Source organism: Mus pahari, chromosome 14 (assembly GCF_900095145.1).
Source record: "Mus pahari chromosome 14, PAHARI_EIJ_v1.1, whole genome shotgun sequence".
In the NCBI taxonomy this organism is placed as follows: domain Eukaryota; kingdom Metazoa; phylum Chordata; class Mammalia; order Rodentia; family Muridae; genus Mus; species Mus pahari.
In genome coordinates this window covers 42995655-43013186 of record NC_034603.1, presented here as the reverse complement: position 1 = coordinate 43013186, position 17532 = coordinate 42995655, and the positions used below count along the sequence as shown (strand labels likewise).

The 17532-nt window shown below is 52.1% G+C and overlaps 1 protein-coding gene across 1 annotated transcript in view; it reads right to left on the bottom strand.

Moving 5' to 3' along the window:
• Window positions 1–5003: 5003 nt before the first annotated feature.
• The window catches only part of Rtn4rl1 (reticulon 4 receptor like 1), a 50964-nt gene continuing 38435 nt past the window's right edge, over window positions 5004–17532 (bottom strand). The window contains exon 2 of the mRNA XM_029546463.1: window positions 5004–7154. Within this exon, the coding sequence (XP_029402323.1) occupies window positions 5830–7154 (1325 nt within the window). The 3' untranslated portion in view covers window positions 5004–5829. The remainder of the gene's footprint in view (window positions 7155–17532) is intronic.

Below are 17532 nucleotides of genomic sequence, written 5' to 3'. Positions count from 1 at the left end.
ATGTTGTGCACACACATGCACAGATTAGAAAAAGAGGAGGAAGAAAAACATAAGATTGCTTCAAGAAAAGAAAGGTTGGCTTCTTCCATGTCAGTGTGAGAGGAGGGTCTGGCCCCTTTGTAGCCAGGTCCTTCCCAGTCCAGTGGGGGCTGAACTGAGGCAGCGGAGGCAATAACGGAATGTTCCTAACCCAGTGTCCAGCAAACTCAACTCTACAGCCTGTCCTGATCCACAGAGAAGCCTTCCTGGCTCCCTCATCTCCTTGCATTGGCTCCCAGGCTCCTGGCCCCTCCATCTGTGGAGTGCTAGGTGATTTGCTAATGGTGGGTAACATTTGCCCACGTGGGGCTCTTGGCTCTTTGGTAATGGACACGCCTAGCAGGAGGGACAGAACTTGGACCGGGGAGTCCTGGGATTGCTGGTGGCTCCCTGCAGCTGGGGTGTCTGGCCAGCTGAGGAAGGAGCCATGGCGTGCAAATGGGAGAGCATGGAGCAGAGGCTGTGGATGCTAAGCAGTATGGGAGGCAGTCTAAGCTTGGAAGCAGCAGGTGTCTGGGAATGGGCCTGTGGCCCAGGCAGATTTCCAGTGAGCACTCCAGTTTTTTGGCACAAGGAACAAGCTGGCTGAGCCCAAGAGGCAAGTGGTGATAATGAAACCCGCAGTTGAAGAGCAGCGGGTAAGAGTGCCATGGGAACCCATGTGCTCATGAAGAGGCTGGGGTGTGAAGAAGAGCCCATGCAGGGAAGCCACACATCCCCTCTAGTTCCAGGCAGAGGCAGAGTCCCTGAGTGGGGCTCCCTGGGCCTCCCCCTTACCTAAAACGGTCTCCCAGCACCCCAGCAGGCAAAATCCCATCCTTAATTTGAGGTTTATAGAGATCTCAAAGGTTGAGCTCCTGTGTGCCGCTAGCCAGCAGCCTAGCCCTCCCCCACGGTCTTCTCTAGATGTCCCTCTTTCTTCTGAGACTGTGATGGTGGCGGGGGTCGGGGTGGGTGTGTGTGTGAATCCCTCTCCGACTCTCCTACCCCAGCCAAGCCCCTTGTTCTGTGGCTCAGTAACACAGCAACACAGGCTTAGTTCTACACTGGTTGAGAATGCTCAGAGCTCTCGGCTCCTTAGAGAGCCTGTTTTCTCATTTTCCTGTCCCCAAAGCCTAGACAATGGCTGGTCCATTTGTAAGCTTATCTGAGGATGCCAGGGGCCACCCCATGTCTCCACTAGGTTGGCGATGTTCTCTGTCACTGTAGAACAGAAGACTGCCTGGTGGGAGGTGAGATAAGGGAAGAGATGGTCTCCCCTGGGGTTCCCAAAAAGTGCTGAGGGGAAAATGGCAGAACGGGCTGGGAGGTACCTCTGTTGCTAGAGTGCTTGCCTAGCATGTGCAAGGAAGGGCCTGGGTTCCATCCCCAGCACTATGTAACCCAGGTGTGGTGGCTCATGCTGGTATTCTCAACACTCAGGAGGTACAATCAAGAAGATCAGAAGTTCGAGGTCATCTTCAGCTACATAACTCGTTCGAGACCAGCCTGGGCTACGTGAGACTTTGTCTCCAACAAATAACAACAAAGCAGCAGAAGGCCATTTGGCAAGAGGAATATTATGTAAAGTAAATCCATCTCAAAAAGCAAGTATTGGGCTGGTGAGATGGCTCAGTGGGTAAGAGCACCTGACTGCTCTTCCAAAGGTCCGGAGTTCAAATCCCAGCAACCACATGGTGGCTCACAACCATCTGTAACAAGATCTGACTCCCTCTTCTGGAGTGTCTGAAGACAGCTACAGTGTACTTACATATATAATAAATAAATAAATCTTTAAAAAAAAAAACAACAAGTATTATATACCTTCTATCTTCTTTCATTTTTTTTTTTTTACATTCTATAAAGGCCTATAAAGTCAAGTACATATGCATGTATGTTTGCATGATATGAAAGTAGGGGGCTGGAGAGATGGCTCAGCAGTTGAGAGCACTGGCTGCTCTTTCAAAGGACCTGGGTTCAATTCCTAGCACTCACATGGCAGCTCACAACTGTCTGTAATTCCAGCCTCAGGGGATGTGGCGCCCTTACACTGACATCCACGCACATAAACACCAATGCACATAAAATAAATAATTTTTCAAAAAGCAATTGGAAGTAAAACTCTCTAAGGAGACAAAAGGGACTGATGGGAAGCAGGAGGGACATGAAAAGGGGGGACACAGGTGTGTGGTGTAAATGTGCTTAACACGCAGAATATAACTCTATGAAAGCTTTGGGGTTCATTATGCAATGTGTACATGAGTGGGTGCAAGATGTATGGTGTGCATATGTGTGGGGGCCAAAGGCCCCTTCCTCTCTATCCCTCTCCACCTTATTTTCATTTAAACATTATGATTATTACTATTAGTGTGCGGTGTGATGTGTGTGGGTGTGCTATGGCCCTCCCGGAGGACAGTGTGGGTTCTGTGGATGGAACAAAATCTGGTAGTCAGGTGTGCAAAGCTAGTGTCTTTATCTGCCGAGCCATCTTGCTGGCCTTCAACCTTAATTTTTGAGAGAGGGGTCTCATTGAACATGGAACTTCCTGAGTTGCCTGGACAGCAAGTCCCAAGGACCCTCCTGTTCCTGCCTCTCCAGTGTCAGGGTCACAGGAGGACACAGTGCTTAGTGGTTTTACAGGAGTGCTGGGCACCGGCAGGCAGGCAGAGCCTCCTGCTCAAACAGCACTTGACCAACTGATATGTATGTATTTTAAAAGTCCATAAAGTCAAGAGTGAGTACTTTGGGAAGTAGAGGCAGGAAGATCAGGAGTTCAAGGGCAGCCTTGTCTACATAGTGAGCTCAAGGTCCTGTCTCAAAAAAAGAAAAAAAGAGAAAAAAAAAAAAAAGGAAAGGAAAGGAAAAGAAAAGAAAAATATCCATGAACTTAAAAACACGCCAGAAGGACTGTTTTGTTTTGTTTTTTAAAATCAGGGACAAGAGGGGATGACGCCATCCTTTAGGGGAGTAAGACTCCACGGCACCCTACCCTGAATGACTGGTGGCAGAAGTAGATGGTCTTGCTAAAGAGAGGCTCCATTTAGCTCCCGAGAACCAACCGTTCTGATGTTTTGGGACAATGGTGTCATCCTAACTGTGTAGCATATGAGCTGCTGAGTGACAGATGATGTCACCAGCCTCCGATCCTTCTACCCCTGGGGGAGAAAGCTCCAAAAATACACCCAATGTCCTGGGCCACACTGTCCAGCCTGGACCAACCTTAGCCATGGGGACTGTGCTGGCACACAGTGGCAGAGCCATTAGGAGACATTACCGCCCTTCCTCTGGCCATCACTTCTTCCATATAGGACTTGCTAAGTCTTTTTTTAAAAATTTAATAAAGAGCTCAGACTTGTGATTTTCCCACTGAGGGCCTTGCTGCCTGGGGTTGGAAATGAAATCAACACCATAACAACTTGCTTGAATTTTAAGGGACAAGGGCATCGGCCTGGGCAAGAGCAAGCAAACCGTCAGGCTCAGAGTCAGGATGGCAGTGATGTGTTTTGGGGCACAAGGCCCCCTTTCATTAAAGCATCGAATCTTGTACTAAAAACAGCCCTCTGCTCTCGATCCGCAGAGATACAAGAGAGGCACACATAGCTTCTGGGCCCTTGCCCTCTGCTCTCCCGGTTAGCTCCTGGACTCCTGGGAGAAGCTTGAAGCTCAAGAACTGGCTGTTGTCGCCTTTGTGCTGACGCTAGAACCAGCAGCTATTCAGCAACTGCAGCTCTTGGGCAAGCTTGGAAAGAGCTCATTCCTTCTCCTTCTGCAGGGGAAAGACAAGGAGATGGCACTGAGCTGGGTAGCCAGGATGTGGGAAGTGAATTGCGTTCTATGTGGGTGAAGGAAGTGCCGTGTGTGTGTGTGTGTGTGTGTGTGTGTGTGTGTGTGTGTGTGTGTGAGAGAGAGAGACAGAGAGACAGAGAGACAGAGAGACAGAGACAGAGAGGGAGAGAGCATGTTCTTGTGTGTTCCTGTGAGTCAGTGCTCCCTTGGGCTCCTCCTGCCAACAAGCATGCTGCGTTCTCAGAGTCAAGCTTGGCCAGGCTCGCCCACCCCACCAAAGCCCAGGATCTGCCACCCCATCAGGAATGCAGGGTTAGGAAATAAAAAACAGGGTTCTTGTCCAAGAGAATTTTTATTATTTTTTTTCTCTCTTAATTGGATTCAGCATTTCTTACTCCTCGTGGTAGGGAATTCAGGTCTGTCTGTGCAAAGCACAAGAGACTGTGCTTGCCAGAGATCCTTGGGCCAACGGCCCCCATCCCCTGACTGGGCTTGCCTGCAGGCTGCCTTCCAGGCTGACCCCTGAGTCTGGCCCTCTGATCTCTGCCCATCCTAGGGTCATCCAGGAGGAGCAGGAGGAGCAGGACCACTGTGATACAGGGTTCCTGAGATGGCTACTGAAACACCCTCATCTGCTAAGGCCACTAGATTTTTTTCCCACTGCCAGACTACTCACTGGCCCAAGAGCCTAAATGTTAAAACTGCAGCTCAGCCTCTCCTGAGGCCAGAGCGCAGAGCCTCCCTGGCCTGCACAGACTGTCACTGGCAAAGCGCTAAGAAGGACATTGTCCATCCAACCCATTGGACTAACACTGTAGATGCTGCCTTGTCTGCCAGCTTGAAAACCCCAGAAACGTCTTCCCCAGCTCCGCCTAGCTTGCCTCCAGCACCCTGACATCCATTTCTCTCACTAATGTCTGCAGCTTCTACAGTAGGGGTGATGGGGTGCTCCGGGGTGCCAGACAGGCATGTGTTGCATATAAAAACGAGGTGATGTTCTAAGTACCTAAGAATGTTGGTCCCCTGAAGTGATTCTCACTGCTTCTCTTCCTTCCCGACTCTTCCCACTGACACCTTTGCCCCCAGCAAGCCCAGGGACTATTGTTGCCAGCTGGGATTCTGAACAAAATTGCCGCAGTTTTTTTTTTTTTTTTTCCTTGCTAGAAATTACTGATACAGTTCTTAGTTGAGCAAATATGGGTTCCCATATAGTTTATAAACATGATAAGACATACAGTTTGGTAAGGAGTGGGTTGGGGGACCTGTGCATTTATATATTTATATATATATATATATATATATTATGTGGGTGTGTGGGCAGAGTGAGAATATATATAAGTGGACATAGGTATAAAACTGCACCTTCTGTGTGACTCTCATTGCGAGTAAAGTTCTGAATGTCATCCTCTGTCGATCTCTCCTTTGGTGATTGGTTCTTGGACCCCAGCAGGTCTGCCAGGGCTGCCTGAGACGTCAGGAATGAGAGGCATTACCCCCATGGGTAGGGACTGAGGATGGCATAGGGTTGGACAGGGCAGGTTAACTAAGTGATCTCAGGCAAGAGCCAAGAGTGCTCTGAGATTGCTGGTTGCCCCAGCTGGCTCTGGGAGAGCCTTGTTCTGAATCCTGCTCCTTCCAAAACCAGCAGGGTCCTTCAGCCCTTCTCTCCAAATGACCAGGCTTCCACAGAGCCCAGCTTCTTCAAGGGGCGCATGTCCCGACACCACTAATGACTCACTTTGCGTGCCTTTGACCACTGTGCTGGAGTGGATACGGTCCCGAGGCGCTCGGTCAGGACAGCCCAGTGAGATGTGATACCCTTCCTGTCTACAGCTGTACACTTTGGGCTTATAATCCACCAGGAAGGGTCCAGACTGTGGCTGAAGGCTTCAGCAGCCTTTTCCTGAAACCCAGCAGATCTTCCATTTAGAAAAAAAAAAAAAAAAAAAAAGAAGAAAGAAAAGAAGAAAAGATTCTGTTCCTTGCTGGACACGTGGCAGTGCTGGGTGACGGAGCCCTGGGTCCTCAGCGGAGAGTGACCGCCAGCCCCAGTATCCAGGCCAGGAGTGAGGCCCCAAGGGCTGTGCCTGAGGAGGCCTGCTGCACCCCACTGGGGGCACGGATGGGGGTCCTGCGAGCACACTTGCCCTTCCTCTTGGGTCGCGCAGTGGGCATGATGTCAAAGCTGAACTTGTGCTGATAGTCAGGGGCATAGTCCTGCAGTTCAGTAAGCTCGTTCCCAGAGCTCGCCTTAGAGATCTGGTTCCGGTTCCTGTGGCTGGTGCAGTTCTTGCCTGACTTCTTGTAACCTGACCTGGAGCCAGGCGGATGGCCATGTGGGTGGCCTTTGTCCCTGGAGGCCCCGTGGGATGGATGGTGCTCTTTGCGGGCAGCCCTGTCAGAGGTGGTAAGCGTGTGAGACTTGATCTGGTGAGGAGACGCTGGTCCTGTGCAGTTCCGGAAGTCCTCTACCCTCAGCAGCTTCAGGTCCTGGCCTTGCCGCAGCTCAGGGGTCGCGCAGGGGACAGCAGAGCTAGAGCCACGGAACCTTCGCAGCCATTCCCACAGGGAACGTGCCCGGCAGCCACAGTCCCAAGCATTCCCATTGAGGCGAAGGAACTCCAAGGCCAACAGGGGGGCCAGACAGTCACCCTGCAGCTCGGTGAGGCTGTTGTTGAAGAGAAAGAGGGTGGTTAGCCTGTGGAGGTCATGGAAAGCCTTGTAGTGAACCCACTGTAGCTGGTTCTCATGCAGTAGCAACCGGTCCAGGTTCACCAGGCCCCGGAAAATGCCCTGGCCCAGGCTCCATAGCTTGTTGCCATGGAGAAACAAGTGACTGAGGTTGACCAGGTCCACAAAGATGTCATCTTGGAGGTACTCAATATGGTTGTCCTGCAAGTAGAGATACTGCAGGCTGTGCAAGCCACCAAAGATGCCCGCGGGCAGGGCGCTCAGTCCACACTTATAGAGGTAGAGGGCATGAAGCTTCACCAGGCCTTGGAAGGTCTCGGGTGCCAGCGTTCGCAGCTGTCGGTTGTCTCCAAGGTCTAGCTCCTCCAGATGCACAAAGCCCTCGAAGGTGTTGGGGGCAATGAAAGTTATGTTGTTGGAGTAGATCCAGAGGGTGACCATGGCGGGGCTGAAGTGGCCCTGCTGGAGGAAGGTGATGCGATTGTTCTGCAGGAAGATGCGCTCGCTGTCCTCTGGGATGCCTTCTGGGATGGCGGCGAAGTTGTGTGCCTGGCAGCTGACAGTCATGGGTGCGGGGTAGCACACACAGTCTCGTGGACAACCACCACCCAGAGGTAGCTCTCCAGCCAGCAGCAACAGCAGCAGTTCCACACAGCACCCTGGTGGGGAGAGACAGAACAGCTGTGAGGGGCTGCCCAGAGGAGGCGGAGATAGGTGGGGAACAGAGGGTGGAATGGGGGACTGGCAAATGACCCTGTTGGCTCACAGAGGTTCTGTCCTCTGTATTGTAAGCAGGGGGTTGGAGGTTGGACAGGGCATTTGGGGCCAAGGCCCACATTGTCTCCACACCTCTTTAGCTCTGTCCCTAAAGTCTCTAATCCCATCCGGACACCTCTTCAGACTGTCAGCCCCACTGCAGGGTGGAACACACCTGTGAACACAAGCGAGTCGGCCTCCGGCTCTGGTTCCGGCTCTGCCACTCGCTCACTGTTAGCTGCCTTTGAGAGGAATGACTCTAACAAAGCAAATCTGGAGTCCTGAATGATCACTTTGTTTAAATGATTCCTCAAAATAAAGAAAGCATCGAGTCCACAATACCAAAGCATGCCTCAATAAATGCCTCTTTCACACTGTGGTACAAAACCTTCAAACCTACAACTCTTTCTCTATGGCTCTGTTTCCTCATGTGTTAAACACAGTTCACAGGGCTGAGCTGGTGTACAGACAAGGCACGTTTTTGTGAGGGGGTGTGAGTGACACCAGGGCCGACGCACGAGGCTTCCCTTGGGGTTCATGGTACTGCCAGATCGCGGCTGCCCCCCTCTGATTCACCTTCTGGCCCCCTGCCTCTCTCTACCCGTGCTGGAGATTGCCAGGCTGTGGCCATAAAACCGGGCCTTGCCTCTTGACTGTCCAGAGCATTTCCTCTGTAGCTTCCCTCTAATTGGGCATTAATTAGGCATTCGTTAATGGATCCTTAAAATAATTATTTTCGGATGTGTCCAGCCTGTGGTCGGGTAATAGGCCTATGCTCATTATGGAAGCCGCCTCATTATGGACGATTGTCATTACCTGCCTTTACCCAGGGTCACAGCTGCCCCAAGTGGCCCAGCAGGCGCGTCAGGAAGATGGGGACAGGCTCCAGGCCTACAAGACGCCCACCCTGAAGAGCCAGGCAGCCACGACCTATGCCGTCTCAGTTGGCCTCTTGCCCCTTCTTTTCCAGCCTGTTCAGCTGGGACTCTTGAGAGAGCCAGGGCCCCTGGGGGAATATGAGTTGAATCTCCTCGCTGCTAGCTGTGCTCAGAGCAAGTGGAAGACCCAGGGGGCCTCTGACCAGGCTTCCCACCGGGGTCCCAGGTCCAGGGACTGCCCAGGCTCCTGGCAGAGTAGGTCGCCACCTTGACTTCCAACTCCCCCAACCCCCCCCCCACATTCCCGACAGAAACAGCATCGTAAGTTGACAGCTCCCAGCTGTTGGGAGTTATGGGCTCCCAGAGAGTGGCAGCTGCTTCTCGTCCCCTGTAATCACCCGGCTTCAACTGAATGTTTCCAGCACATAAAAATCATCGCATATAATTTAGTTTTTGCATAATTGGGTTCAGTTGTGATTTCAGAGCAATTATGACCTCAGCGGCAGTGGCGGCACAGCATAGGACCCTTTCTGGGCCGGGCTATGCTCTGCAGGCCCTCTGCAGTGCTTTCTGCCCACTGACCCTTAGACAGCATGCAGGCTATAGCCACCTCTGCCTCAATTTCCTGCTCCCAAACATGTCTAAATGTTACTCTGTCGATCTTCCTCCTCCGCATCCTGGGTGTGGCCTCCAGCCCGCCAGCCTCTGTCCTAGGGCTCCTGCGCTGCAGAGGGAGGCAGTCGGCTGGAGGGCAGCCTGCCCTGTGCCATCAGTTTTCACACTGGCTGCACAGTCCACAGACCCACAGCTCCAACCTCCTTGCCTGGCTTGCACCCTAACCTTCCCCAAGGGGAGTCCCTGTCCTGGTCCCCTGGGAAAGCCCAGACTCTAGGTTCAAGGACATTCGTGATGCTTGTCCCACATTTGATGCTGGATGAGACACAGCAGAGGCTTCACTGGGGGGTCCTGTGAAAATGAAAGCTTTTCTTTCCCGGCCTGCAGTTGCAGGCAGGTAGGGGCTGCAGTGGGCTTATCACTAATACCATTCGACATTTGTACAGCTCATCGGAGTTTACAGAGGGCTTTTGCTGCACCCTCAACCTCCCCTGTGTTCTCCTACCTGCTGTGGCTGCTCTGTCTCTGTGCACCCCAAAAGAATCTGGAAGTCCCTTGGGGAGATTACCCCTTGCATAGGGGCCTCCAAGGGATACAGGCTAGAGCTCTATTTAGGAAAAATAAAACCAAACTGCACCAAACCTCAGGTGTGGACTTAGTAACCAGTTTATAAGCACACCGTGGCAAGTGGAGGAGGCAGACGGCAGAGCAGCATGAAGGTAGGACTCCGGTTCTCCCTCTAAGAGGGCAATGGGGGTGGGGGTGGGGGTGGGGGGGAGGGGATGACAATGGGACTCTAGCCAAGTCCTGATGCAGAACCAGGCTCAGTTCCCCTGCTACCCCAAGGAAGAATAGGCTATCATCACTAGGAGGCCTAAGGCAATGAGACCACAAGGACCTTGTCCTTGTAGGACAGTCACTTCCTGCAGTGAAGGGCTCTTCTGGAAGCATACTAATAGGATGTAGGCTCAGGACAGCTGGTCCCTGTCCTTTAGTATTTTTCCACATGCCAGGGACATTAGCCTTCCAAGCCTCCATCTCTTCTAATGGGGGGAGGGCAGGGGGTGTTGAGGGGCTCAGCTACTCTGCATCCATGCCTTTGAAAGCCAGTGGTATTACTCCAGGACCCTGAGCTAGCTGTTGCAGTCAGCCCTGGCCACTTCTAGACTCCTTGCCTGAGCCAGCAGGTGCCAATCCTAGGATTGTCACCCAGCAGGTTTCTTCCTAGGGAGGCAAGCACTGTATCACTGTGGCGCCTTCTATGCCCCCTCTATGAGGCCCTTGGGAGCCCCACCCCACTGATTGCCTGATTAATGTACCAACAATGAGGATGGAGCCTTTGCCATGCATTTTAAAATTGCAAATTAGCAGGAATCCAAGTCTCTGTGGAGGGGCCCTGCACCTCTCCTGCCAGACTCATCAGGCGGCGCCTCTTGGGCAGGGCTGTCTTCTACTTGAGGGGGTGGAAGGGAGAAGACCCAGCTCCACGCTCCTTTCCCTCCAGGAGATGCCCTTCATCGTGTTTTGCTTTGCTACTCCCAAGCGTCCGGCCTCCCACGCACGTGAGCTCCCAAGGGGCTCTACAGCCTCCGTCATTCCTTCTTCCATTCATACTTGCCCCCTAGCCTAGGAGAGCCATGGAAGCCAGTGTGGGAAGGGCCTGGCAACGAGCATCATGCTCCATTTGCATATGGGGTGGCAATACCCTGGTGGGTACCAGGAGAGTATAGGGGAAATTAAGGGAGGGGCCTAAGGAAAGCCTCTGCTATCCCTGGGCCACCAGTCAGCATTGCTTGGTCACTGATCCCCTCTGTAACACCAGTCCTTCTGCAACCTGCCAGAGTTTTTGACCTCTGAGCTAGGGTCCTGTTCTGTTCAGCTGCCTTAGCTGGGAGGGGAATCTGCTCAGACACACGCTCAACAGAAGGCATGCAAGCAAGGGAGCTAGCAGTGGCCTCGGGTCAGCTGGCAAACCCCAAACTCCTCCTGCCAAGCTGAGCATGAAAAGCCACCTCACCATGGTCCCATGGGACCAGCCCCCCCCCCCGCCCCCAGGATCTAAGGGTGGCAAGGCTAAGGCAGCAGAATAGCATGTGCAAAGGCACTGGGGTGGGAAAGGGCCTGTGCGTCTCACTCCCCTGTGATGGTGCAGAGCCTCCAAGGAAGACTGTAACCTCAGCTCAGCTGGGCTCAGGCAGCCAGAGGGCTTGGCAACAGAACCAGCATCAGCAGGGCTTTTGTGTCTGCTAAACCCAGACCACACAAGCCCTGTCCACTAGAAGTAGGGAGAGAACTAACGAGAGAGATCTGACGCTGGGAATACGGCTTTAATGCAAGCCCTCCAGCAGCCACATTTGCACAGGAGAAAATGAGGTGCCCAAGAGCATCAGTGGCTGGTCACAGTTGGAGAACACAGTGGCGGGACAGGTCCCACCAAGCTACCCTGCCTTCAGGCTGGGGCTCTAATCAGCTCCCTGATGCCCAGAATGGGTAGAGCAGCCTCAAATAGGCTTTCTGGTCAGCTTTCTCAGGCTCCAAAGTGTCAGGACAGCCGCTGCCGCTGCAGCTTAGCACACAAGGGACTGCCCTTCTACCCCCAGTAGAGGTATCCCCATGGCCCCTGGGCAGGTCAGTGGGTCTCTCTGAAGCTTTGCCAGGCTGCCCGGCCATGTAGCCAATCTCTCTGGCCTTCAGCCCTCCCTCCCTGCCCCCAGCCTGGCCAGCTGCTCTTCCCTGAGCAATCGATGCTAACCGAATGCTCTCTTGCTGTGGGGATGGCGGCCTCAGGCCAGGCTGGCTGCACTCCTGGGGCTGCTGGCGCCTCAGGCCACTTGGCACTTGTACCACTTGTGTTCTAAGCACAGGCTCCTTCCTGGCTCGGCCCTGAAGACAAGAAAGCTGGCCAGGGAACAGCTGGGCTCCCATTTCAGCCTCCACTGCTGTGCAGAACGGCCGGCAGCCTCCTATCCACGGCTGTGAGTAGAACAGGGCAGTGGAGGCCGAAGTTGAATCCTGGCTGCTCCTTTTAATGCTTGAAGGAGCCTCGTTTTCCTCACCTGCAAAATGGGGCAGTCGTTGAAAGCTCAGCCAGTCCTCCAGCCCACAGATACTGGTACCCACCTGCCCTTCCCACATCTCCATCTGTCTAACTGAAACCATCCAAACCAAGCTCCTCTCTCCCTCTCTGGCCTCCTCCGTTCACAGCTTCTCCATCTTGGGTAAAGATGATCCCTTCACATCAGCTGCTGTGGCTCACTCTCGGGAAGTTCTGCTGGCTAGATTTTAGAATGTATCCAGTATCTATCCATCTATCATACTCGCTGCTGCTACCACTCACCCAGTAGCCTCCTGGATGGCCCCTCAGCCCTGCCCCCTAACCCCAACATCTCCTTCAACAGGAACTAGGGTAGTCCAGGGAACGTGAGTCAGAAACTGCTGCTCCTCTGCCTTCATCCTCCAGGGTGCCCATCTAACCAGAAGCTGCCCCAGGTCTTTCTCACAGCCCAGAGGCCCTGCCTCTCCCTGGCTACACAGACCTTGCGGCCATCCCTCCCACATGCCAGCCCTCAGCTTCCTGCCTTTGTCCATGCTGTTTCGTCTACCTGGACCGGTTCCCAGTGTGTCTGCAGGGCTGCTTCCCAGTGAAGCCACTCTTGAGTAGCGATTTTCAAGGTGCTTCTTCCCCTGGGACATTTTACTCTACAGCACACAACCTCTTGGACAGCACGACATAAGTCACTTGTTTCCTTTCTGTCTGCTGCTGCTTTGTCCTGATGAGTGTGCTCCCTGCACACAGTAGGTGCTCATTAACAGTTCTGGGGGGAGGGAGTCACCTTCTCAAGTCTCTGGAGAGTTGAGTGATGACACTCAGAAAAGCCCTAGGCTCAAGCCTGGGGCCTGGATCATAGTAGGTGCTCAATAAACGTTGGTTGTAATTAGTCCTGGGAGACTCAGAGCCTTCAGGAGAACAGACACCTGAACTTGGCTCTCATCAAGGCTCCTTAGGTCCATCAAGGAAGTGACCATTTGTTGGATGAGCACTCTGAGAAGGACCCAATACCAGTCCTTTCCTTGGCAAGGGGACATAGACTGGGACTGGGAAGTTTCCCAAGGTATGGGACATTCAGCACTAAGCTGGAATAATGCTAAAAAAAAAAAAAAAAAAAAAAAAAGTTAGTCACTCTAAAAAGGGACCAGGACCAGACCTTTCAAACAGCATCCCAGGCCCAGCATCCTAGGTACAGCATCCCAGTCCCAGCATCCTAGGTACAGCACCCCAGGCCCAGCATCCTAGGTACAGCATCCCAGGCCCAGCATCCCAGAGGGAGGCAGCACATACTGAGGATGGGGGATGTCTCTGAGGTGTCTTATCTTGGTCCTCATCCTCTTTGCCTTCAGCACCACCTCTCACACTCAGAATCAAACACCCTGTGCAGGTTCTCCCAGCACCAGGATTCCCCTCAGCTGAGGAATGGGTAGCTACCATTTTGGCTTTTGGTCCCCTGAAATGGGTCTGGTTGGGAGCACCATGCTAATTGGACTGACAGTTTCTCCTGAGAGCAATTTGGGTCTCTCACATCCTGCCCATTAGGCCTAACCTTGCCTGCAGGGGTGCACTGTAGGGGCAGGGATGGAGCCTACCCTGCCTGTATAGCTCTGTATTGAGGCACTACCCCAACCTATGATCCATGCCAGTGGGAGTCATTTCACCTAGGCAACTCCAGATGGGCACAAAAATCTCCCCAATAAGGGTAGGTATGGGCATAGGTATGGAGAGCCTAGTGAGCTTGGCTGGGCACCTCAGACCTGAGCAGCCTACATGGGAGATTGTGTCACTGTGGTTCGCAAGGATATTGTTCCCAGACTGCTAAGACATCTTGGCTTTCACCCCAACTCAGGATGATCCAGAATCCAGAGTTCTTAAAAGAGCAGATGCTGAGAGGCACTTAACCCAGGGCTAAGACCCTTCCTTGGAAGGTTTCTTGGCTTTCTACTCTGTCCTCTGTCCCAGTCTGTCATCCCCATCTGTGCCTAACAGCTCTCTGTGGAAAACACGAGGCTTATGAGCTCTCTACTTCTCCCAGCATCCCACACACGCACCCCAGCTCGTATACTGTGTGCCCTCATGTTACTCAAATCTTCTGCTAGGTTTGAGGGCCCCAGGTTGAGGCTATGGGTTTCCCTCCATCTGTCCCTCCCTGCCTTTCACCACCACCACTAATCCTCCTCCTCCTCCTCCTTCTCTTCCTCTTCCTCCTTTTTATTTATTTATTTATTTTTTTTAAACAGGACCTCATGTAGCCAGGAAAGGCCCTAAGCTCTGGGACTCCTGATCCTCCTGCCACCACATTCTGGAATACAGGCATGTGTCGCCACGCCCTGCAGACAGGGATGCAGGTTTCAGAGCATCCATCCTTCTCAGGAGCTTTTAGACTTGCCTCCAGCCTAGGAGCCTTGTGAAGCCAACTGCCACTCCCCACAAATGATAGCAAATTGTGAGTGCACCTGGAACCCAATGGGTAGGTGCCAATATCCTGGGTGTGTGTGGCAGGGCAGGGGACCTTTGAAGGGATGACAACTATCTATGGAGATGCCTGTATGGGGGATTGAGGGACATGCAGGAGAGGGTGCTGGGAAGGGTGGATGCTGCCAACCCCTGAGCAGCCAATGAAAGGAGAAGCGGCAGCTCTCTGCCAGCAGCCCTTGTTTCCAGCTCCACAGAACCACCCACCCCTGACTGTCAGTGAATGGCATTCAGCACTGATACCCAGGCTGTGAGTGTAGCCCATACCTGCTGACCACCCCATTCTGCACCTGCCCCTCCACTCCCCTCCGTTTCATGGTTATCTTGGCAACATTAGGAGACACAGCTCCTTCATTCACGGCTCCTTCATTGTGGGGAGAGGGGAGAGGGAGTAGAACACAAGAAACCAGGCACGCACAGAAGACCGAGTGTAAATGTTGGAAGCCCAAAGGTTTAGATGAAAGAGCGAAGCGGGGGTGGGGGTGGGGGCGTACTCTTTTAATCCCTGCATTTGGGAGGCAGAGGCAGGTGGATCTCTGTGAGTTCCAGTCTACAAAGTGAGTTCCAGGACAGCTAGGGCTGTTATACAGAGAAACATTGTCTCAAAAAAACATAAATAAACAAACAAACAAATAAATAAATAAATAAATAGTGTGGCTGCTTTGTGTGCTTAACTTTATGTGGGAAAAGACACAGGGACAGACCAACCCTGTTTTTTTGGTTTGGTTTGGTTTTTTCCTATGTTTGCTGCAAGAGACGGTATCATCCCTGCTCACATCTTGTTGGTTGTCATCACACATGTGGCCCTGCATGGCATCATGGGACAGGGGTGACTCTTCTTATGGGGAAGGCGGGAGGAAGGAGTGTCCATGGACACCAAAGTACCCTCACACAGGAAGCTCTGACATTAAGTGGCTGGACAAACAGGAAGGACCTCGTGGGGGTGGGGGGGTCAAGGGCAGCTATTTCCTTCTGTTTTTAGCTTTTTAAAATTATAGTTTTTATCTTGAATCACTGCACAGTAATTGTACATATTTATGGGGTACAGCCTGACATTTCAAAAACATGTATACAATATGCGGTGATCAGATCAGGGCAATTAGCATACCCATCGCCTTGAATGTTTATCATTTCTTTGTGTTGGGAACATCCAAAATCCTCTCTACTAGCTATTTTGAAATTTACAATTAATTGACAACACCAGCTACCCTACTGGGCAGTAGAGCATTCTAAGTTACCCTTCCCAGTCAAGCTGGGGCACCCATTACCCATGCTCTCTGTCTCTCACACCCTCCCAGTGTTTGTTTTTTGAGATGGAAGAAATAGAGCCCGTTCACATGCCAACAAGCAGGATTCAGGAGGAGAGGGACTGTCAGAGAGAAACTGAGACAGCCTGAAAGGGCAGCGAAGAGGGGGAGATCTGAGGAATACCTGCTCCCAATAATGGGGGACCATGACACCTACAGGGACGACATCACAGTGAGCACTGGCAGGTTCTATTTTCCCCATGAAGCAGGAGGACCCTCCGCTGAGGTTGGAGGAAGAGATGGGGGTGGGAGGCAAGAGAGAGAAAGACACAGACAGCTGGCGTTTTTTTGAGCGAGCCAGCCTCGGAGCGCCCTCTGCAGGAGGGTGGAACCTATCAGGCGCTCCAGCCAGCCTGGTCTTGGGACATTCTCCAGTGATGATATTGGGTGTAGTAAGAGGCAGGGAAGGGACACCCAAGGGTGGGGTTTCCAGTGAGTGTGCATCGTAAGTTTGAAAGTGTTTGCAAACATGCCTTTCTAATCCCATCGACCATCCTCGGTCCAAATGCTTCCTGCCTCTTGTTGGACTCTTGGGGCTCTGCCTTGTGTCCTAGGGCGAATGATAACTGGGCTCGTCAGGCCCCAGTCCTCATGCCTGTATTCTTTGATTCCCACACAGAGTCTCTGTACAGCCCTTGGAGCCCAGAGGAGCACCTTGGGTACTCAGCTTCTGGCTCCTCCTTGTAGGCACATCGCCAGGGTCCCACAACTGCCCATCTTGAGACCCCAGGCCTGGGAGACCTGACCCAGATTACACTTAGCCTGGGCTTCCCGGGTGGTCTCTCAGCCTTCTTTTTACCGATTCAATTTTCCTTCAAAGTCATCTGTCACTATTTACTTTCATTTTAAAATAATACTTGCCAGTTGTGGGGTAATGTAGAAAGTATAGAAGTAAAATGGAAGGGGGGAAAAAAATCACTACATCGCCATTACCCTTGACAACCGTTGACAGGTCCTTGCTGAACCTTCAATAGTTCCTTCGTTTATATAGAGCTGTATAAAATTTAAATAAAATTTTTATTTAAAGAAATAAAGTTGAGATTGTGTTATATATATGCAGCCCTCTGCTTCCACCCAGCTGTGCAGCTCTGTACTGAGGATCCTGAGGGAGACCTGTGGGCGCAGTGGTCCCTGCCACAGGGCAGTGGGGAAATCAGTTCTCATCAATCAGCCAGGGCCAGTTACCCAAGCATGAAGGGAGAGCGAAGGAGTAGCAGGCAAGATTCCCGGAGACTGCAGATCATCCCACCTTACGCATACATTATAATTTATTTATCTCTAAGGCCATTTAGGTCTCTCTCTCTCTTTTTTTTTTATTGTTATAAATCACGGCTACGCTGAGCATGTGGTACGAGACCTCGAATCCTAGCAGCTGGCAGACAGAGGCAGGAGGATCTTTAGTTTGAGGCGAGTCAGGGCTTCATCGTAAATTCGAGCGTGGGCTACACACACCCTGTTTCAAAACAAAATAAAAGGAAACAAAGCCCCCCGAAACCATGGGACGGCCTGGAGATAAGGCTCGGCTATTAGGAGCACCCGCTGCTCTTTTAGAAGTCCTAGGTTCGATTTCCAGCACCCACGAGGTGGCTCACAACCATCTGTCACTCCAGTTCCAGGGGATCTGATACCGTCTTCTGGACTCTAAGAGCACCGTACATCCACATGGTGTACACACATACATACAGGTAAAAGACCCACAAACAAAAAAATAAGAAGAAACATTTAAACTAGCTGGGTTGTGGTGGATAAGAAGAAACATTTAAACTAGCTGGGTTGTGGTGGTGCATACTTTAATCCCAGCAATTTGGAGGCAGAGGCACATAGTTCTCTGAGTTCAAAGGCCAACCTGGTTTACAGAGTGAATTCCAGGACAGCCAGGGTTAACTACCTAGAGGAACCCTGTCTGGAAAAACAAAACCAAAAAAAATTTTAAACTAAAACCAAAAGCCAACAAACT